At 56.2% G+C, this 13927-nt stretch overlaps 3 protein-coding genes across 3 annotated transcripts; 1 reads left to right on the top strand and 2 right to left on the bottom strand.

The window, feature by feature from the left end:
* Positions 1-951: 951 nt before the first annotated feature.
* LOC125317726 (granzyme E-like) lies at positions 952-3441 on the bottom strand. Its single transcript, XM_048287681.1, has 5 exons — positions 3255-3441; positions 2992-3166; positions 1840-1981; positions 1487-1720; positions 952-1089 (listed from the first exon to the last, which is right to left on the bottom strand). Exons 1-5 carry the CDS (start codon positions 3439-3441, stop codon positions 952-954), a joined length of 876 nt encoding a protein of 291 aa, XP_048143638.1.
* A 2321-nt stretch (positions 3442-5762) lies between these two features.
* On the bottom strand, positions 5763-7840 carry LOC125317776 (mast cell protease 1A-like). Its single transcript, XM_048287851.1, has 5 exons — positions 7628-7840; positions 7390-7537; positions 7071-7206; positions 6552-6803; positions 5763-6245 (listed from the first exon to the last, which is right to left on the bottom strand). Exons 1-5 carry the CDS (start codon positions 7689-7691, stop codon positions 6111-6113), a joined length of 735 nt encoding a protein of 244 aa, XP_048143808.1. The 5' UTR covers positions 7692-7840; the 3' UTR covers positions 5763-6110.
* Positions 7841-10483: 2643 nt separating this feature from the next.
* On the top strand, positions 10484-13882 carry S1PR4 (sphingosine-1-phosphate receptor 4). Its single transcript, XM_048287528.1, has 2 exons — positions 10484-10571; positions 11484-13882. Exon 2 carries the CDS (start codon positions 11656-11658, stop codon positions 12880-12882), a length of 1227 nt encoding a protein of 408 aa, XP_048143485.1. The 5' UTR covers positions 10484-10571; positions 11484-11655; the 3' UTR covers positions 12883-13882.
* The last annotated feature ends 45 nt before the right edge of the window (positions 13883-13927 follow it).

The raw sequence follows: 13927 nt of genomic DNA, 5'->3' as shown, positions 1-13927 counted from the left end.
GTGCCTCGATGAACACCTGTGTGTGACAGAGGTGCACTGGGGAGAAGATGCTGGTTTTGTGTGGAATGGCAGCCAGAGGTGGGATGGGGTAAAACTGAGAGGGGCCCATGCGGGAGAGGATGTGATGGAAGGAGGAAATCCCCCAAAGTACCAGCTTAGAGGGCCCTGGAGGGAGGGAGGAGAGCTTCTGCCCTGAAATCCAGACTGGATATCTATTCTGGAGGTTTAGATGGGACAGAAAATGGAGTCCATTGGTTGGGGTAGAAACCTCCAGCTTGGGATTCAGCTGTTTGAGCTGTAACTTTCTCCTGAGCTGTTCAGGACTGGAGCCAGAGAAATCAAAATTGCAGCAGGAAAAAGCCTTTCAAATGCAGATGAGATTTATTGTTTTTATGTGTTCTTAGAACACTGGAGCTACAGAAGAGGGGAGAAAGGAGGCAGCAGGTTTCAGAGGTAGGGGACAGCAGTAGTGGAGCAGGAACTGGAAGTGTCCTCCTTGGAGCTTGGGCAGCCCTGTAGCCCAGGGCTTGGGCAAAAGACACCCAGACATCTGGTGTCCCAAATGACAGGGAGGAGGCTGCTCTTTGGATCCCTCTGATCTCATTGTGCAGCCTTCCCCTGAGGGTTACAGACATCCCCACAGCTAGTGGCACCTCTGTCGGGGCTGTCCTGCTGCTTCCTCTCTGGAGCTGTAGCCACAAAGGGCTAAATCAGGGCAGCAGTGAAGGAGTGCAGGCACTCCCCAGTTTGCACAGGGGATAAATGCAGTCAAGGAACAATCTCTGTGCCAGCCCCACCATGGACAAAGTTCGGCTTGGCCACAGAGAGGTTCTTGCCACATCCACAAGGACCAGTGGAAGATGTTTCCCAGGGAGAAAGGAAAAGAAAGTTGGTGAGGACGGGGCCCTGGAGGGTGAGTTCTCCAGGGCAGCAGCTGCAGGGGGAGCAGGGTCATGCTGACTTCATGACACTGTTGACCCAGGAAAGGTAAGGAGTGATGTGAGTGTAGAACCCAGGCCAGTTGTTGTGCCTGTAGGAGAAGATGCCGTAGGCTTTGTTGTTGCAGACCAGCGGATCCCCGGCATCGCCCTGTGAAAAGGAGAAGAGGGATCAGTGCTGGGTTATGCTGAGGATCCCAGGGAAGGAGAGCCTTTGCAAAGAACAGGAAGGCTGCAAACATCAGGACAGAGTTTCCCCAGCAGAAGCCTGGGCTCGCAGTGGATGGGGATAACTCTGGCTCCACAAGGGACTGGTGACAGCTTTGTTTGGGACCCAGTTTCATTTCTGCCCTTCTGCTGGCTTCAGATCCAAAGCACGCTCAGACCAACAATGAGATTCGGGGTGAACCCCTCTGGCCAAGCTCTTGTCCCCTTGTGCTGCTGCAGACTCCCAGGTCCTCTGCCATGGGAAAGCAAGGATCCTCTTGTCCCTTGTGCTTTGCCCCCTGGCCAAAACCTACCCTCCTCTTCCCTAATCACAGACTGACCTTCTCAGGTACCCCAGCGGATTTGCTGCGGCCACAAATCAAGTTGTCAGCGAGTCCTGGGTAGTGGCTGAGGCAGTCCCTTTGTTTGATGATGGTGACAGTGGCCTCACGTAAGGTGACAGCGGGTGTCCTGTAGCCCCAGCCGGCCACGCTGCACTCGGTCCCACCACGAACTTTGGATTTCTCAAAGGAAATGGGCCTGACGTGGCTGTTGCTGGTGGCATTGCCATTCAGCTGGGCAAGGGGACAGAAAACACAGAGATGAGTGCCTGGCCTGTACAGGCACCTTCCCCTTCCGCTCCAGGGTTGTGGCTTGGCTCATCAGGGCCATGCAGGTGCTCCAGGCAGGTTACCTTCAGCAAGAGGATGTCATTTCCCTTCTTAGGACTTGTAAAATCTGGGTGGCAGTGATACTCCTTGACCTCGAAGGTTTGCCAGCTTTCCTCTCTCCTTTGGAGTGTGTGGGCTCCCAGGATGACAGTCAGAGGTTTGTGGCTGGTGAAATCAAGCACAGTGGGTGTCACCAGCTTGTCCCTGTCTTGCCTGGGAACACTGAGGCTCATCTCCCAGGGGCATGGCCAGGAGAGTCCAGTCACACAGATAAAGTGTGATTCCCTAGACACAAACTATATTATATATGCACTTTTTAAGAAGAATGATGGGAGCAAGGAGCTCTGCCAGTGAATCTGCCAAGCCAAGAGGCAGAGCAAGCTCCCATCTGACGGACCAAAGCTCTGCAAGGGCTCCTTTATCTCCAGATCTCGAGCTGGGCACATTTGGTCCAATGTTGCTGCTCTGTTGTTCTGGGCTTCACAGGCCCATGGAAGTCCAGGGATTTCTAAATCAGGACCCTTCTCTGCCCTCCACATCACCTGCAGAAGGTGCTGCCTCAGGAAAATTGGAAAGGACTTTGGGTACATGCAGGAGTCCCTCCCGAGCTCCCAGGTGAGTCTTGGGCATCCAAGCTCCTGGGTTCTGCTGGTCCTCCCTTTTGCTACCCAGGTGTGGGGACTGGCCCTGAGCCTGTCACTGGCACCAGGGCAGAGCTGTCAGCCCTGAGGTGTGTGGGAGCTACACCCAGAGCTGTGGACATCTGGAAAAGTCCACCTGCCCATCTATACCCCAGCTGGAGGGATGGAAAAGGGCTGGGCAAGCAGCTGGCTCGTAGGAAGTAATTCTGCTAGCAAACAAGTTGGTGGTAGAAAGGGCGAAGCCTGACAGCAGGACAGTGCCAACAAGGACAGAAGCCACTCTGACCTCTCACTGTTGACATCTGGGAAAAGAAAATGAGTCACGGAGGGGAGAAAAAAACCCAGGGTAAATATCTGAGGGTGGGCTGGGGAGGGAGATGGGGCTCAGTGCTGTCCCCCAGTCGTGCCCGGGAAAGAGCCTGGTGATAGCTGAGGGGACTCCAGCTGTGAGACCTCCATGCAGGAGACGTTTCCCAAGCCGTGGTGGAGCAGACACCTCTCTGCAGGTGCTGTGTGGGCCCAGCAAAGACTTACACAAGGCACTGAGCCGCCGTCATCACCCAGCCGGGGGCCACGAGGAAGCCTCCGCAGAAGTGGCTGTCCTTCCCCTGCACATAGGCCATGTAGGGTGTGGGGTGTGTCCTGGAGGGTGGCTTGGCTTCTCCTCCTCTCTCCCTCCAGCTCCAGGGATAACCTGCAATGGATGGGGCAGAGGATGAGGGGTTTGGATCAGAGGGAGCAGGGCTGAGGTTCATCCTTCCCCAACCCTCTCCTCGCCTCCAGCGCGCTCTACTTACTGGTGCTGACTGGGGGGCACATCACCAGCAGGAGGGGGAGCAGGAGTGTCTGCAGGTGCTCCATCATGGCCTTCTGGGCTTCAGTGGATCCCTTAGAGGTGGGGCTGCATCTGGGGTCTCTTCCTGCTCCCAGCAAGGTTTTATAGCCTGACACCAGACTCCAGGAAACCACAGAAGTCAGACTCATCTGAAGAATCTCTCTACAAGTTGCATGTCTCAGCAATGTGAGAGGGGAATTCAGTCAGTCTTGGCCTTGGGCATCAACCCACCTTCATCATGGGTCTGATCTGAGGGATCTGACATAGTTCTAAACCCAGAGCCAATTTTAGAACACTGCCTTTGTTCTGGAAGCTGTGGGAAATGCACCCACCCTCATCTCTTTGACTTCCAGTGAGGTCTTCCCGTGCAGCTTCTCCTCTTTGTCGAGCATGTGCAAACCCTCTTGATTCTTATCACGAGCCCTACATGAACAAGGTTTCTTGCACCCGATGCATCAGTTCCAAAGATCCTGCAGTGGCAGGTGAGGGCCCTCCTGCTCTCCCTCAGCAGCTGCAGTCTTGGCTAATGGAGCAAAATGGCTGTGAATGTGTTCATAACATGGCGCTGATGATATTGGGAAGAAATCCTTCCCTGTGAGGGTGGGGAGGCCCTGGCACAGGGTGCCCAGAGCAGCTGTGGCTGCCCCTGGATCCATGGAAGTGTCCAAGGCCAGGCTGGATGGGTCTTGGAGCAGCCTGGGACAGTGGAAGGTGTCCCTGCCCATGGCAGGGGGTGGAATGGGATGATCTAAGGGCCCTTCCAACCCAAACCATTCCGGGATTTTATGGTAAGAGCAAACTTTGAACATTCACGGTTTAGCTGTGACGAAATGGGGCTGACACCTCCTTGCTGCCCTCGCTGCCAGTAAATCTGCTTTCCTCTCTGCCTCCAGGGCCACTGGGTAAACCCCATTTTTAAGCTACAAGTTGCCATTCTCGTGCAAAGCCTGCAGCAGCTGGAGCTTCTAGGAAAACCCTGACGTGACAAAGATTCATAATGCACAGATAAGCAGCTGCAGCCTGTTCACTTGCAGATTTCCGAGCTGATAGCAGCTGTGAGCAGAAGCCCAAACATGGACCCTTCTCAGTTTCCCCAGGGCAGCCTGGGTGCTGAAGGAAGAGGTGACGCATTTTCCCTTCATCCCAGGCAAGTCCCCGTGGAGGATTTACGAGAAGAAATCCAGGCTGGACTGTGGAAACCTCCTCCCTCTGATGGAGGTGACCAGTGGAAAAGGCCATGACAGCAGGGCAAGCACCCCCTTCCCTTGAACTGCAGACAGTTTTCGTACGTTTAGAATCCCCCACAGGTTTTTCCCACCGCAAACCGACTCCTTCTGACATCACAGACATCCGTCATCCCCTGCTGGGGAGCTCCGCACTCCTTTGCCAGCGCCTCATCTGTTCCTCCAAGGAACTCTGTCTCTCTCCATACACAGGAGATGCCACCAGAAACAAGTTGGGATGAAGATGAGGGCTCAGAGGGCAGCCTGGCCATGGAAGGAGGCTCAGACTCCAATGCAGGAGCTGTCTGAAAACAGCACTCGAGCATCCTTTGTGGGGAGAATTTGTCCTTGGGCATCATCCAGCTGAGGGGAGAGGTTTGGGCTATCACTGGATCTGGGGGACAAGGATGTGCCAAGCAGCTTCCAGCCAGCCCCCAGCTAGGACTTGTCCTTGCCTTCTCCAGGGACCCAGCTGGGCTCTCCCCCTGTAGTTATCATGGGAGGAAAGGAGGAAATGGCTTGGGGTCAGGAACTTTTGTGAACCCAGGTCCTTTATCAACCCTTTCAGTTCAATCCTTTCAGTGTCTCTGCCCAGGACACGGTGCAGAAACGGAGGATGAAGGACTGTGGCTGCTGGCAAATGGCAAAGCCTGGAAGCAGCGGATGTGTAACAGCTGGGACTTTGGGTGTGCCTCCTCTCTGGGAATCTAAAGCTCTGTCCCTGGCATCTTAACAGCCACCTGCCTACGCCCAAGGGCACAGTCCACAAAAAGTCCAGCTCCCTCCACCCAGTGAAGCCTCTTGCAGCTAAGACAGCTGGGAAGATAAGCCTGGTGTGCCCTGTGACCATGCACTGCATCCTAGGGTGCAACACCTGCCAGGCACGAGCCCTGTGCAGAGGAAACAGCCTTTACTCTGCACAGAACGACGGCTTTGGAGCCCCGGTCACTGCTGATGCACCACATCCTTGCTGCCTGGGCTCCCAGGAAGGTGCCAGTGTGAAGTTGGTGAATGGAGTGTGTGCCCATTGCTTTTCCCAGAACGTTTCTAGCTGGGCAGTTTTTCTCCTCGCAGCACACTGATCATCCCTGTGACTCGAGGAAGGGCGACCATGGCTCTTGTTTCAGAGCCTGCCTGATTCAGGATGCAGAGCTGTGATTGCTGCTGTCCCAGCAGCCTCTCACGTGCAGCAGCCAGACCCTCCCTCCTGTGCTCTGAGGCAAGGCCCCAGGAAAGACGACACATGCTGGGAGATGCAGCTTTGAGTTTACTGAGGGTGCTTTAAGTGCAGCAAGGTTCAAGCAGGAACAGGGTTATCTCTGAAGGAAGTGGGGTCTGTTGTGGCACAGCCTCTTTTTGTGCCATCTGGGCCTATCCCTGCTTCTGCCAGGGTGATTTAACACAGTCCTGAGACAGGCAGGGAATGGGACAGGCAGCAGCCTCAGAACGGAGTGAAGGGGACTCTCAAGTGCACTGATCAAGTCACTCGGGTTCCCAAGGAGAGAGGAGGCAGTTGAGCCTTCAGCAGGGACAGGAAGGAAGCTATTGCATTCTCCAGGGCCACACCAGAGCTGGAGCAAGTGCTGCCACTGCTGCTACTTCTTCATGACTTTTTTGATCCAGGGCAGGTAGTTGGAGATGCGGGTGTAGACCCCAGGTGGGGAGTCATAGCCAAAGGAAACAATGCCTTGCGCCACTTTATTGCATACCAGGGGCCCACCGGAATCTCCCTGGGGAGAGATGAGACTGATTTTAGAGGCCTCTTCCCTGTTGGAATAGGTTTCTCCCTGATCCCTCCCTGCCCTGTGGCTCCATTCTTGCCCCACATCCCACCCAGCTGAAGGGGCTGCCCCGAGCTGCTGAGCTGAGGCTCTACCCCTGCTGCTGTGCAGGGACTGTGGGTGCTGTTGGGGCATCCAGAGAGCCAGTCCATGTGGCAACTGTGGTCAGATGCCTGTCACCTGCCCTGGGACCCGGCTGTGCCTGCACCAGCAGCAGCTCCTGCTCCCAGAGAGCTCCGTGAGCCCTCCCTGTACCTGGCTGGAATCCTTCAGCTCGTGGAAGCTGCCAGCACAGACCATGCCAGAGTCGAGGTGTGGGTAGAAGAGGATGCATTTCCTGCGGCTGTAGATGGAGACTCTGGTCTCAAAGAGCTTGTTGGTGGCCCTGTCCTCATCGATCCGACCCCAGCCGGCGATCATGCACTTGGTGCCCGTGGGGAGGTCGCTGCCGGTCTTGGGCAGTGGGACCGTCTGGACGTAGTCATTGAGAGTGGCCTTTGAGGTTAGCTGGGGGAAAGGAGGCGGTTTGGAGAAGGCTGTGAGCAGGACATTTTCTGTGCAGAGGTAGAGGGCGTCTAGCAGGCGCTGCAGCCTCTGGGGAGCTGCTGTGAAAGCCACATGAGGCTCCAAACCCTGCCCGTGGCTCTTTCCCAAGTCCCTCCCAGTCCTGCCAGCCTCTTTGGGCAGAAGGAGCTAATGGCCAGGATGAGCCCTGCCCCGTCCCTGCCAGCCCCACGGCCCCAGCCCACCCTCTGCCCCGGCAGAACTCCTTGCCTGGAGCAGCATGATGTCGTTGTACATCGTGCTGGGGTTGTATTCAGGGTGCTCGTGGTACTTGAGGACTCCCCGAACCTGCTGGGTTTTTTCAGGTTTGTGGATGTTGTGAGCCCCCAGGATGACTGTGATATTCCTGGCCGTGGCAGTAGAGGGGAGAAAGGGGAATTAGGCTTGGTGTCACCCACTTCCCTCATTTTGGCAGACAGGTGGGGTGAGCTGCCCAGCACAGGAGGAACCTGCTCCAAAATTGCTCCAGGGAAGGAACTCACAGGCTAGGGGAGAAAGAAAGGGATAAACCCCTGTACCAAGTACTCACCCCATGCAGTGTGCAGCTGACATCACCCAGTCAGGGGCCACCAGGAAGCCCCCACAGACCCCTTCCCCTTGTATCTTCAGGTACGCCATGTACGGGTGGGAGTGGGGCTGCGCCTCGTGGCCGCCCACAATCTGGCCCTGCAGAGCACCTGCAAGACACCCCAGCACAGGATGAGCCAGGGGCTGCTGAGATGGGAGCCCAAAAGAGCCACCTCACTCCCAACAATGCCCTGACTTACTGGCACTGGCCCGTGGGCAGCAGAGCAGGAGCAGCAGGGCTGGCAGCGGCCGTGGCTGGCACATCTCTGCCGCAGCTGGACGCTCCTCCCCAGACGTGTGGAAGTCCTGAGTTTCCCTGTGGCCAGGAGCTGGTTTTATAACCTGGAGGCAGCTGTGCCCAGCAGCCAGGAAACCATGTGCAGGGGCTGATTGTGCTAATCAGGGCATCGCTGGCCTGGCCTGCTCAGTGCCCACGCGCCTGTAGCTGTGATTGATGGGCGATAGCACAGGACAGAAAGGCCAGGGCAGAGAGAGCCTGGTACACCACAGCCACAGAGCCTCGGGGGGGCTGACAGCAAGAGAGAGGTGTCCTGTGGTAGTTTTGAGGTGTGATTTAACGTTTCTACCACAGTTTCTGTTTAATGTTTTTGCCTGGAGGAAATGCGAGTTTCTAAAAAAAAAAAAAGCCACTAAAAAAAAAAAGCCATAAAAAAAAAAAAAGCCAAAAAAGCTTTGCCATTTAAGGTCATGAATGTGGTCTGGAGGAGACAATCCTGAAACTTTCTCTTTCACGTTCTTGTTTTCCTTCAAAAGATGCACTGTGGAGACTCTTTTCCTACAGACATCCACCACCACCACCACCCAGTTTCAGCGAATGGGCACCCAGGCACAACAACTGTGCCTGGGACAGTTTTTGAGCACTGTGAAGAGTCAGATCTGCAGGGTTTGGTGTCAGCCCAGATCAGAGGGGCCTTGCTGGTTCTTCTTGGCTCCTCTGGGGCCAGAAGCATCCTGCCAGCTCAGGGGACTGGGATGTGCAAAGCGCCACTCTGCAGCAGAAGAAACCAAAGCAGGGAAGTGCAACCACCCAACTGCTGGGAGTGATCAGTCATTTTTAAACCAGCCCTGCTCCACCCTTCCTGGAGCAGAAAAACACCTGCGGGCAAGTGGATGCCTTGGGCTGTGCTGGGGTCACGAAGAGGGGGCAGGATGGGTGGGTGGGGAGGGAGGGATGTGGGACAGAGGTGGGGATGCCTGATGTCCATGAGCCAGCCCGGGGGCTGCCTGGCATAGAGCTCTCCATAGAGCTTCACCCGTGTTTTTTAATCATAATGTCTGAAAATACGAGCTTTTATCAGGACTGTGCAGCAGCGCAGCAGGAAAACCTCAACAGGAATCATTGATATTTTATCTTGTGTTTGTGACTTGCTGTCTTTCCCCTGCAGCTGCTTGTGGCCCCCAACAATCTGTGGCTGGACACCCTCCTGGGAGCAGCAGCCCCAGGGTAGGAGGGACTGGGCAGGCCACTGGCCATGGGCACAGGGAGCTAAGCTCCAGGATGCTGCTGCACTCCTGCTCCTCTCTGGTGTCCCTTTAGCTGCAGACAAACTCCTCACTCTGGGGACGAGGTATTTTGGCCTTCCTGTTGACCTCTGGAGGGTTCCAGGGCTTCTCTGCTGAGGTGCCTCATCTCAGCATCCATCAATACCAGCTTTAGCCATGGAACTGGAGCAGGTCCACGGTGCTTCAGTTGCCCCCCATGCCTCCCCTGGCCCTTCCAAGCCCAGCACTCAGAGCCACCAGGCAGTTTCAGGCAGATTGTGGCTCTGATCTGAAGGGAAGAGATGAGAGACGTTGCAGGAGGGGGTGTCCCTCCCCTGCCTCACTTCACTTCAAGGAAAGAACATCTGAACTGAGACGGCAGCAAAGGAGAAGTGCCAGGATACAGCTCAGCCTGTGGCTGTGCAGAGAGCAATGGGGACGAGACAGAGCAGGAACTCTCCCTCGTGTGGGGGCTCAGGCAAGGAGACCCCCATTTGCCCCCAGTCATGAGCTGGGGACTCATGCCTTGGGTATGTTTGTGCACGGGGCACTAGGAAGACCCTTCGGTGTTTTGCTGGTCCAGAGGACCTGCACACCAGGGGTGAGTGGGTCAAGCTGTCCCAGCAGCTCATCTGCCTCGAGCCCTCCTTCCATCAAAAGGGTTTGCCTTCTACCAGTCCCATCCTCTCCACAGATCTCACTCCTGCCAGGAACCTCTGAGACTCCTCACACATTGCCAGCTCTTTGAGAAGCTACTTAGGGCCCCTGACAAGGCAAGTTTCTCCATGCCCTGAACTTTCAGGAACACTCCACCAGTTCTGTCCCGAGCAGGCACATTAACTGGAGGCTCATCCTGAAGCAAGAGCAAAGCAGGAGTGATGTGCCAGGATCACACCGACCCTTTGGATTCCGGTGATTTGTGGGCATCAGCCCAGAGCACTTGGGAGTGAGTTCATCATGCTGAACGCGTAGCCCTGCTCCCCTCTGAGCACTCACAGCCCAGCCTTCCTGCTGATTTCCGCTCCTTCAATCTCAGGGAGATCTGCTGACTTTATCAGTGTGAGTTTATTTCCACACTGCTGATAGAAAAGGCCAAAACCCCATCTGAAAGTGTGAAGGTGGAGCATGGAGCCCTCAGCTTTTGGTGAGAACCACTCTTGCTTGTACGTGACTTCCTGCAGCAGGAGCCTCCTTTGCATTTTCCACTTGTCTGTGCTGCCATCCAGGCTGGGATCAATCCACTCATCCAGCAGTGGATGGGCTCCCTGGACAGCTCCCTGCTGATGGAAGAACTCATTGCTCTTTGCTCTCAGCCTGGGAACATCCTCATGACTTCCTGCCCGTCGGGGGTGAGAACACAGGTACAGCAGGGCGCAGCTTCTGCTGCGATCCTGAGTTAAAAGGTGCTCTGCCTTTCTTTTATCTCTGCCACTTTGCAGCTGATTTGGGTGGGGTCCACCCTGCACAGAAATGTGGTTGATGTTGTAACTTCCCTTTTTTCACTTTGGTAGGTAGGAGCCTCACTTATTTTGCACAAGGAGCTGTCCCCTCTACCTGCTCTGTGCTGGGCCTCAGACAAAGAGCTGGAGAGCCCTGCTGAACCTCCCTCGGGCAGCAAGAGCCTCCCACCAGCCATGACAGGTGAGTCCTAAGGCAAATTCCCAACCACAGCTGGGAACAGCACCTTACAAGGCTCTCCAGTCGAGTTCTGCAGATGTAGGGAATTAAGCCAGTGATGGAAATTAACATTGCAGCTGTGTTCTCATTCCTTGGTTCTGGTCTCAGTGCAGCACCTTGTGCCTCCTGCAAAGGTGAGAAGCAGCAGCTTTTTGCCTCCTTCCCTGCCTGTGGGAAGACAGACAATGGGAAGATCGTGACCCATCTCTAGCAGATGCTTGGTGAGTTGAAGGTGTAGGTGCAGTGTCAGGGCACAGGCGTAGCTTAGACCAGCTGGTTTCCCTCGAAGTGGATAGGGCTGAGGCTCAGCTGCAGCCACACAGGTGCCTGGACTGCTGCACAGACAGTGCAGGATGTGGATGGATGTGTCTGGATGTGTTCTAAGAGGGTGGCTCTGAGGAGCTGGGCCCTGAGGAGTGACAGCGTGGACCTTCCTCCCGAAGAAGGAAGAGGGATGTATCTGAGCATGGGTGGTGCATGGGGCAGTTGAGGAAGAGGCAGGGGCACTCTGCCAGGCTCAGGGGTGAACTGAGCACCACAGTAGGCAAAGCACTTTGTGTCTCAGGCCGTCTGGGTGCTCTTACCAGCACTTGGATCTGTTTAGCCCTGCAGACTCCACCCATCAAGGTGTTGCCCCATTTGGCACAGCCTGCTGCAACCCAAAGAGAGCTCTGGCACGTTTCTTCATTCATGCCACACCTTTACAACCACAGCAAAGCTGAGAATAACCAGACCCTTACCAAGAAATTATGACAGCTGTTAGAAGAGATGTCAATACTCTCAGTCACAACAGGAAACTTTATTAAACAACAGGAAGCCCATGCTCATGGGTGGACTTACAAAACACCTCACCCTCCTCTCCCCTTGCTCTTTCAGTGCTGCAGGGCTGGCAGACCGGGCTCTAACTCTCACCTCCACGCTGAGCAGGGCTGCTGGGTTCAGTCTCACAGCTACTCCAGCCCTCAAACAGAGGGTCTGCTCTGCCCCAAGCCCTACCTGACCCCTTCCTCCATCGAGCATCCCTTGACTGCTGACCCAGGCTCAGAAGATGAATGCTCCAGTGCTGAGCCGGCTGGTGAATCGCTCCTTCCTCCTTCCACTGGACTCTGCTCAACATGCCGAGCTCAGACTCGACCTGCTCGGCACGAAAGCCTCCTGCCTGCAGCTGGCTGCCATGAGGAACATGAACATCATCCTGCAGCACTACAACTTCTCAGGCAAGCTCACCAACCGGCAGTCTGGGGACGAGCGCATGGGGCTGGTCCGCACCACCTTTGCCATCATCAGCAGCATCATCATCCTGGAGAACCTGCTGGTGCTGCTGGCCGTGCTGCGCCGCCTGCGGGCCCGGCGCTGGGTCTACTCCTGCATTGCCAGCATCACTGTCAGCGACCTGCTGGCAGGGATCGCCTACCTCTCCAACCTCTGCCTCTCGGGCAGGAAGACCTTCCAGCTCTCCCCTCAGCTCTGGTTCCTGCGGGAGGGCATCCTCTTCATCACCTTGGCTGCCTCCACCTTCAGCCTGCTGGTGACGGCCATCGAGCGCTACAGTACCATGGTGAGGCCGATTGCCGAGAACGAAGCCAGCAAGACCCTGCGCCTGCGTGGCCTCATCGTGTCCTGCTGGCTGCTGGCCTTCGTCATCGGGCTGCTCCCGCTGCTGGGCTGGAACTGCCTCTGTGACTTCCAGGCCTGCTCGGTGCTCCTGCCTCTCTACTCCAAGAACTACATCCTTTTCTCCGTGGTCATGTTCAGCATCATCCTCCTGGGTATCATCGGCCTCTACATCTCCATCTTCCATCTGGTGCAGGCCAGTTCCAAGCAAACCAGCTCTCGGCACAGCCGCAGACGCTCCTTGCGCTTGCTGAAGACTGTGCTGATGATCCTGGGGGCCTTCATCCTCTGCTGGAGTCCCCTCTTTGTCCTGCTGCTCTTTGATGTCTTCTGTGAGCCCGGGGCCTGCACCCACCTGCACAGCCTGGACTGGACCCTGGCTCTGGCCTTGCTGAACTCGGGGGTCAATCCCATCATTTATTCCCTGCGGAGTGTGGAGATTCGCCGTGCCGTGGGGAGCCTGCTGTGCTGCTGCTGTGTCAGGGTTGGGCTCTGCAAGCCTGGGAGCTGCCTGGTCATCTCAGACATCAATTCTGGCTCGTCCACGGAGAGCTCCCTGCGCTACCGGGAGAGCTTCCGCAGCTCCGTGGCGTGGAACGCTCGGCCCAGGGCGCCTCTCTCCAGCAACTCCAGCATGATGAGCAACCTCCCCAGTCTGTGAGGGGCCACAGGGAGAGCAAGAGATGCCAGACAGCCCCTGGGACCTCATGCTGCTGGTCCTGGCCTGGCAGAACTGTAGCAGCTCGGGCTGAGCTGTTGTGAACTGGGGTCAGGCTTTCCAGTCCCATCAGACTGGGATGTTGCCTCAGTGTGGGTGCAGCACAGCCACAGGAATTGCTCCTAGGCTGGGAGTGACAGACAGAGGCACATTTTAGGGTTGATGCTCTCTCTGCTGAGACAGCTGCAGTGCTCGGGTTATGTGTGTGTGCTCTGGGTGTGCAGAGGTGCTGTACCTGCTCACCTGAGAGTGTTTCACCCCAGGGCACAGTGGCAAATAGGGTGGGTATCCCCAGCAAGGTGGCCCTCCCAACCCCTCGGGATCAGGCTGGGTTGGCAATGCTGCCACTGCTTGTCATTCAGGGCTGGAGGTGGCACTTGAGCCTTCTGCAGCTTCCCAGCCTTCTGGAACTCTGGGATGGACACAGCTGCTGCGAAGCAAGGCAGGCTTGATGTCTGGCCAGGGAGTCAAGAAAAACGAGGTTTGCAAGTGCAACTGTGCAGCTCTGGGGCAGTGCCCAGGCCCCTGGGCAGGAATCAAGAGCCCACCTGGGGAGCAGCACAGCCCAGCCCAAGGATGCGGCTGCAGCCACAGCCCTGGCCCTCCCCCAGGGCAGAGAGGCTGGGCACTGAGCCAGGGCAAATGCTGTGACAGTGCTCAGAGCTGCAGTGACAGGGCTGGCAGTAGCACGGGCAGAAGGAGGTGCCCAGAGAAACTGGGGAGCCTGGTGTCATCCTGAGCCTGAAGACACGGCCAGCTTGTGCCTCAAATCCCTGCTCCTCTGTTCCCTAATGTAGGGAATAATCAGAGCAGCACCCAAGTGCACCCTCTCACCATGCCAGAAGGCCACCGAAGCACTGGAGACTCACATAAAACCTGCTGGCCCAGCCCCCTGCAGGACCTGAGTGTGCAGCCCATTTGTTTTGCAATAAATAGAGGTGATCAGAAAGCCCTGGGTTAATTTACTTGGATTTTTTTTTTTCTCCAG

Source organism: Corvus hawaiiensis, chromosome 28 (genome assembly GCF_020740725.1).
Source record: "Corvus hawaiiensis isolate bCorHaw1 chromosome 28, bCorHaw1.pri.cur, whole genome shotgun sequence".
Classification (NCBI taxonomy): domain Eukaryota; kingdom Metazoa; phylum Chordata; class Aves; order Passeriformes; family Corvidae; genus Corvus; species Corvus hawaiiensis.
Note: the sequence above shows the minus strand (reverse complement) of the source record. Positions and strands in the feature narration are given on the sequence as shown.

What these genes read in the sequence shown, in the direction of transcription:
- S1PR4 (XM_048287528.1), top strand. Translation starts at nt 11,656, where the DNA reads ATGAATGCTCCAGTGCTGAGCCGGCTGGTGAATCGCTCCTTCCTCCTT.
- LOC125317776 (XM_048287851.1), bottom strand. Translation starts at nt 7,691, where the DNA reads ATGTGCCAGCCACGGCCGCTGCCAGCCCTGCTGCTCCTGCTCTGCTGC. An exon ending in ACGACATCATGCTGCTCCAG is followed by an intron (nt 6,804 to 7,070) that starts GCAAGGAGTTCT and finishes CCTTTCCCCCAG; the next exon opens with CTAACCTCAAAGGCCACTCT. An exon ending in AGCTGAAGGATTCCAGCCAG is followed by an intron (nt 6,246 to 6,551) that starts GTACAGGGAGGG and finishes ATCTCTCCCCAG; the next exon opens with GGAGATTCCGGTGGGCCCCT.
- LOC125317726 (XM_048287681.1), bottom strand. Translation starts at nt 3,441, where the DNA reads ATGAGTCTGACTTCTGTGGTTTCCTGGAGTCTGGTGTCAGGCTATAAA. An exon ending in ACGGCGGCTCAGTGCCTTGT is followed by an intron (nt 1,982 to 2,991) that starts GTAAGTCTTTGC and finishes TGATTTCACCAG; the next exon opens with CCACAAACCTCTGACTGTCA. An exon ending in ATGACATCCTCTTGCTGAAG is followed by an intron (nt 1,721 to 1,839) that starts GTAACCTGCCTG and finishes CCCCTTGCCCAG; the next exon opens with CTGAATGGCAATGCCACCAG.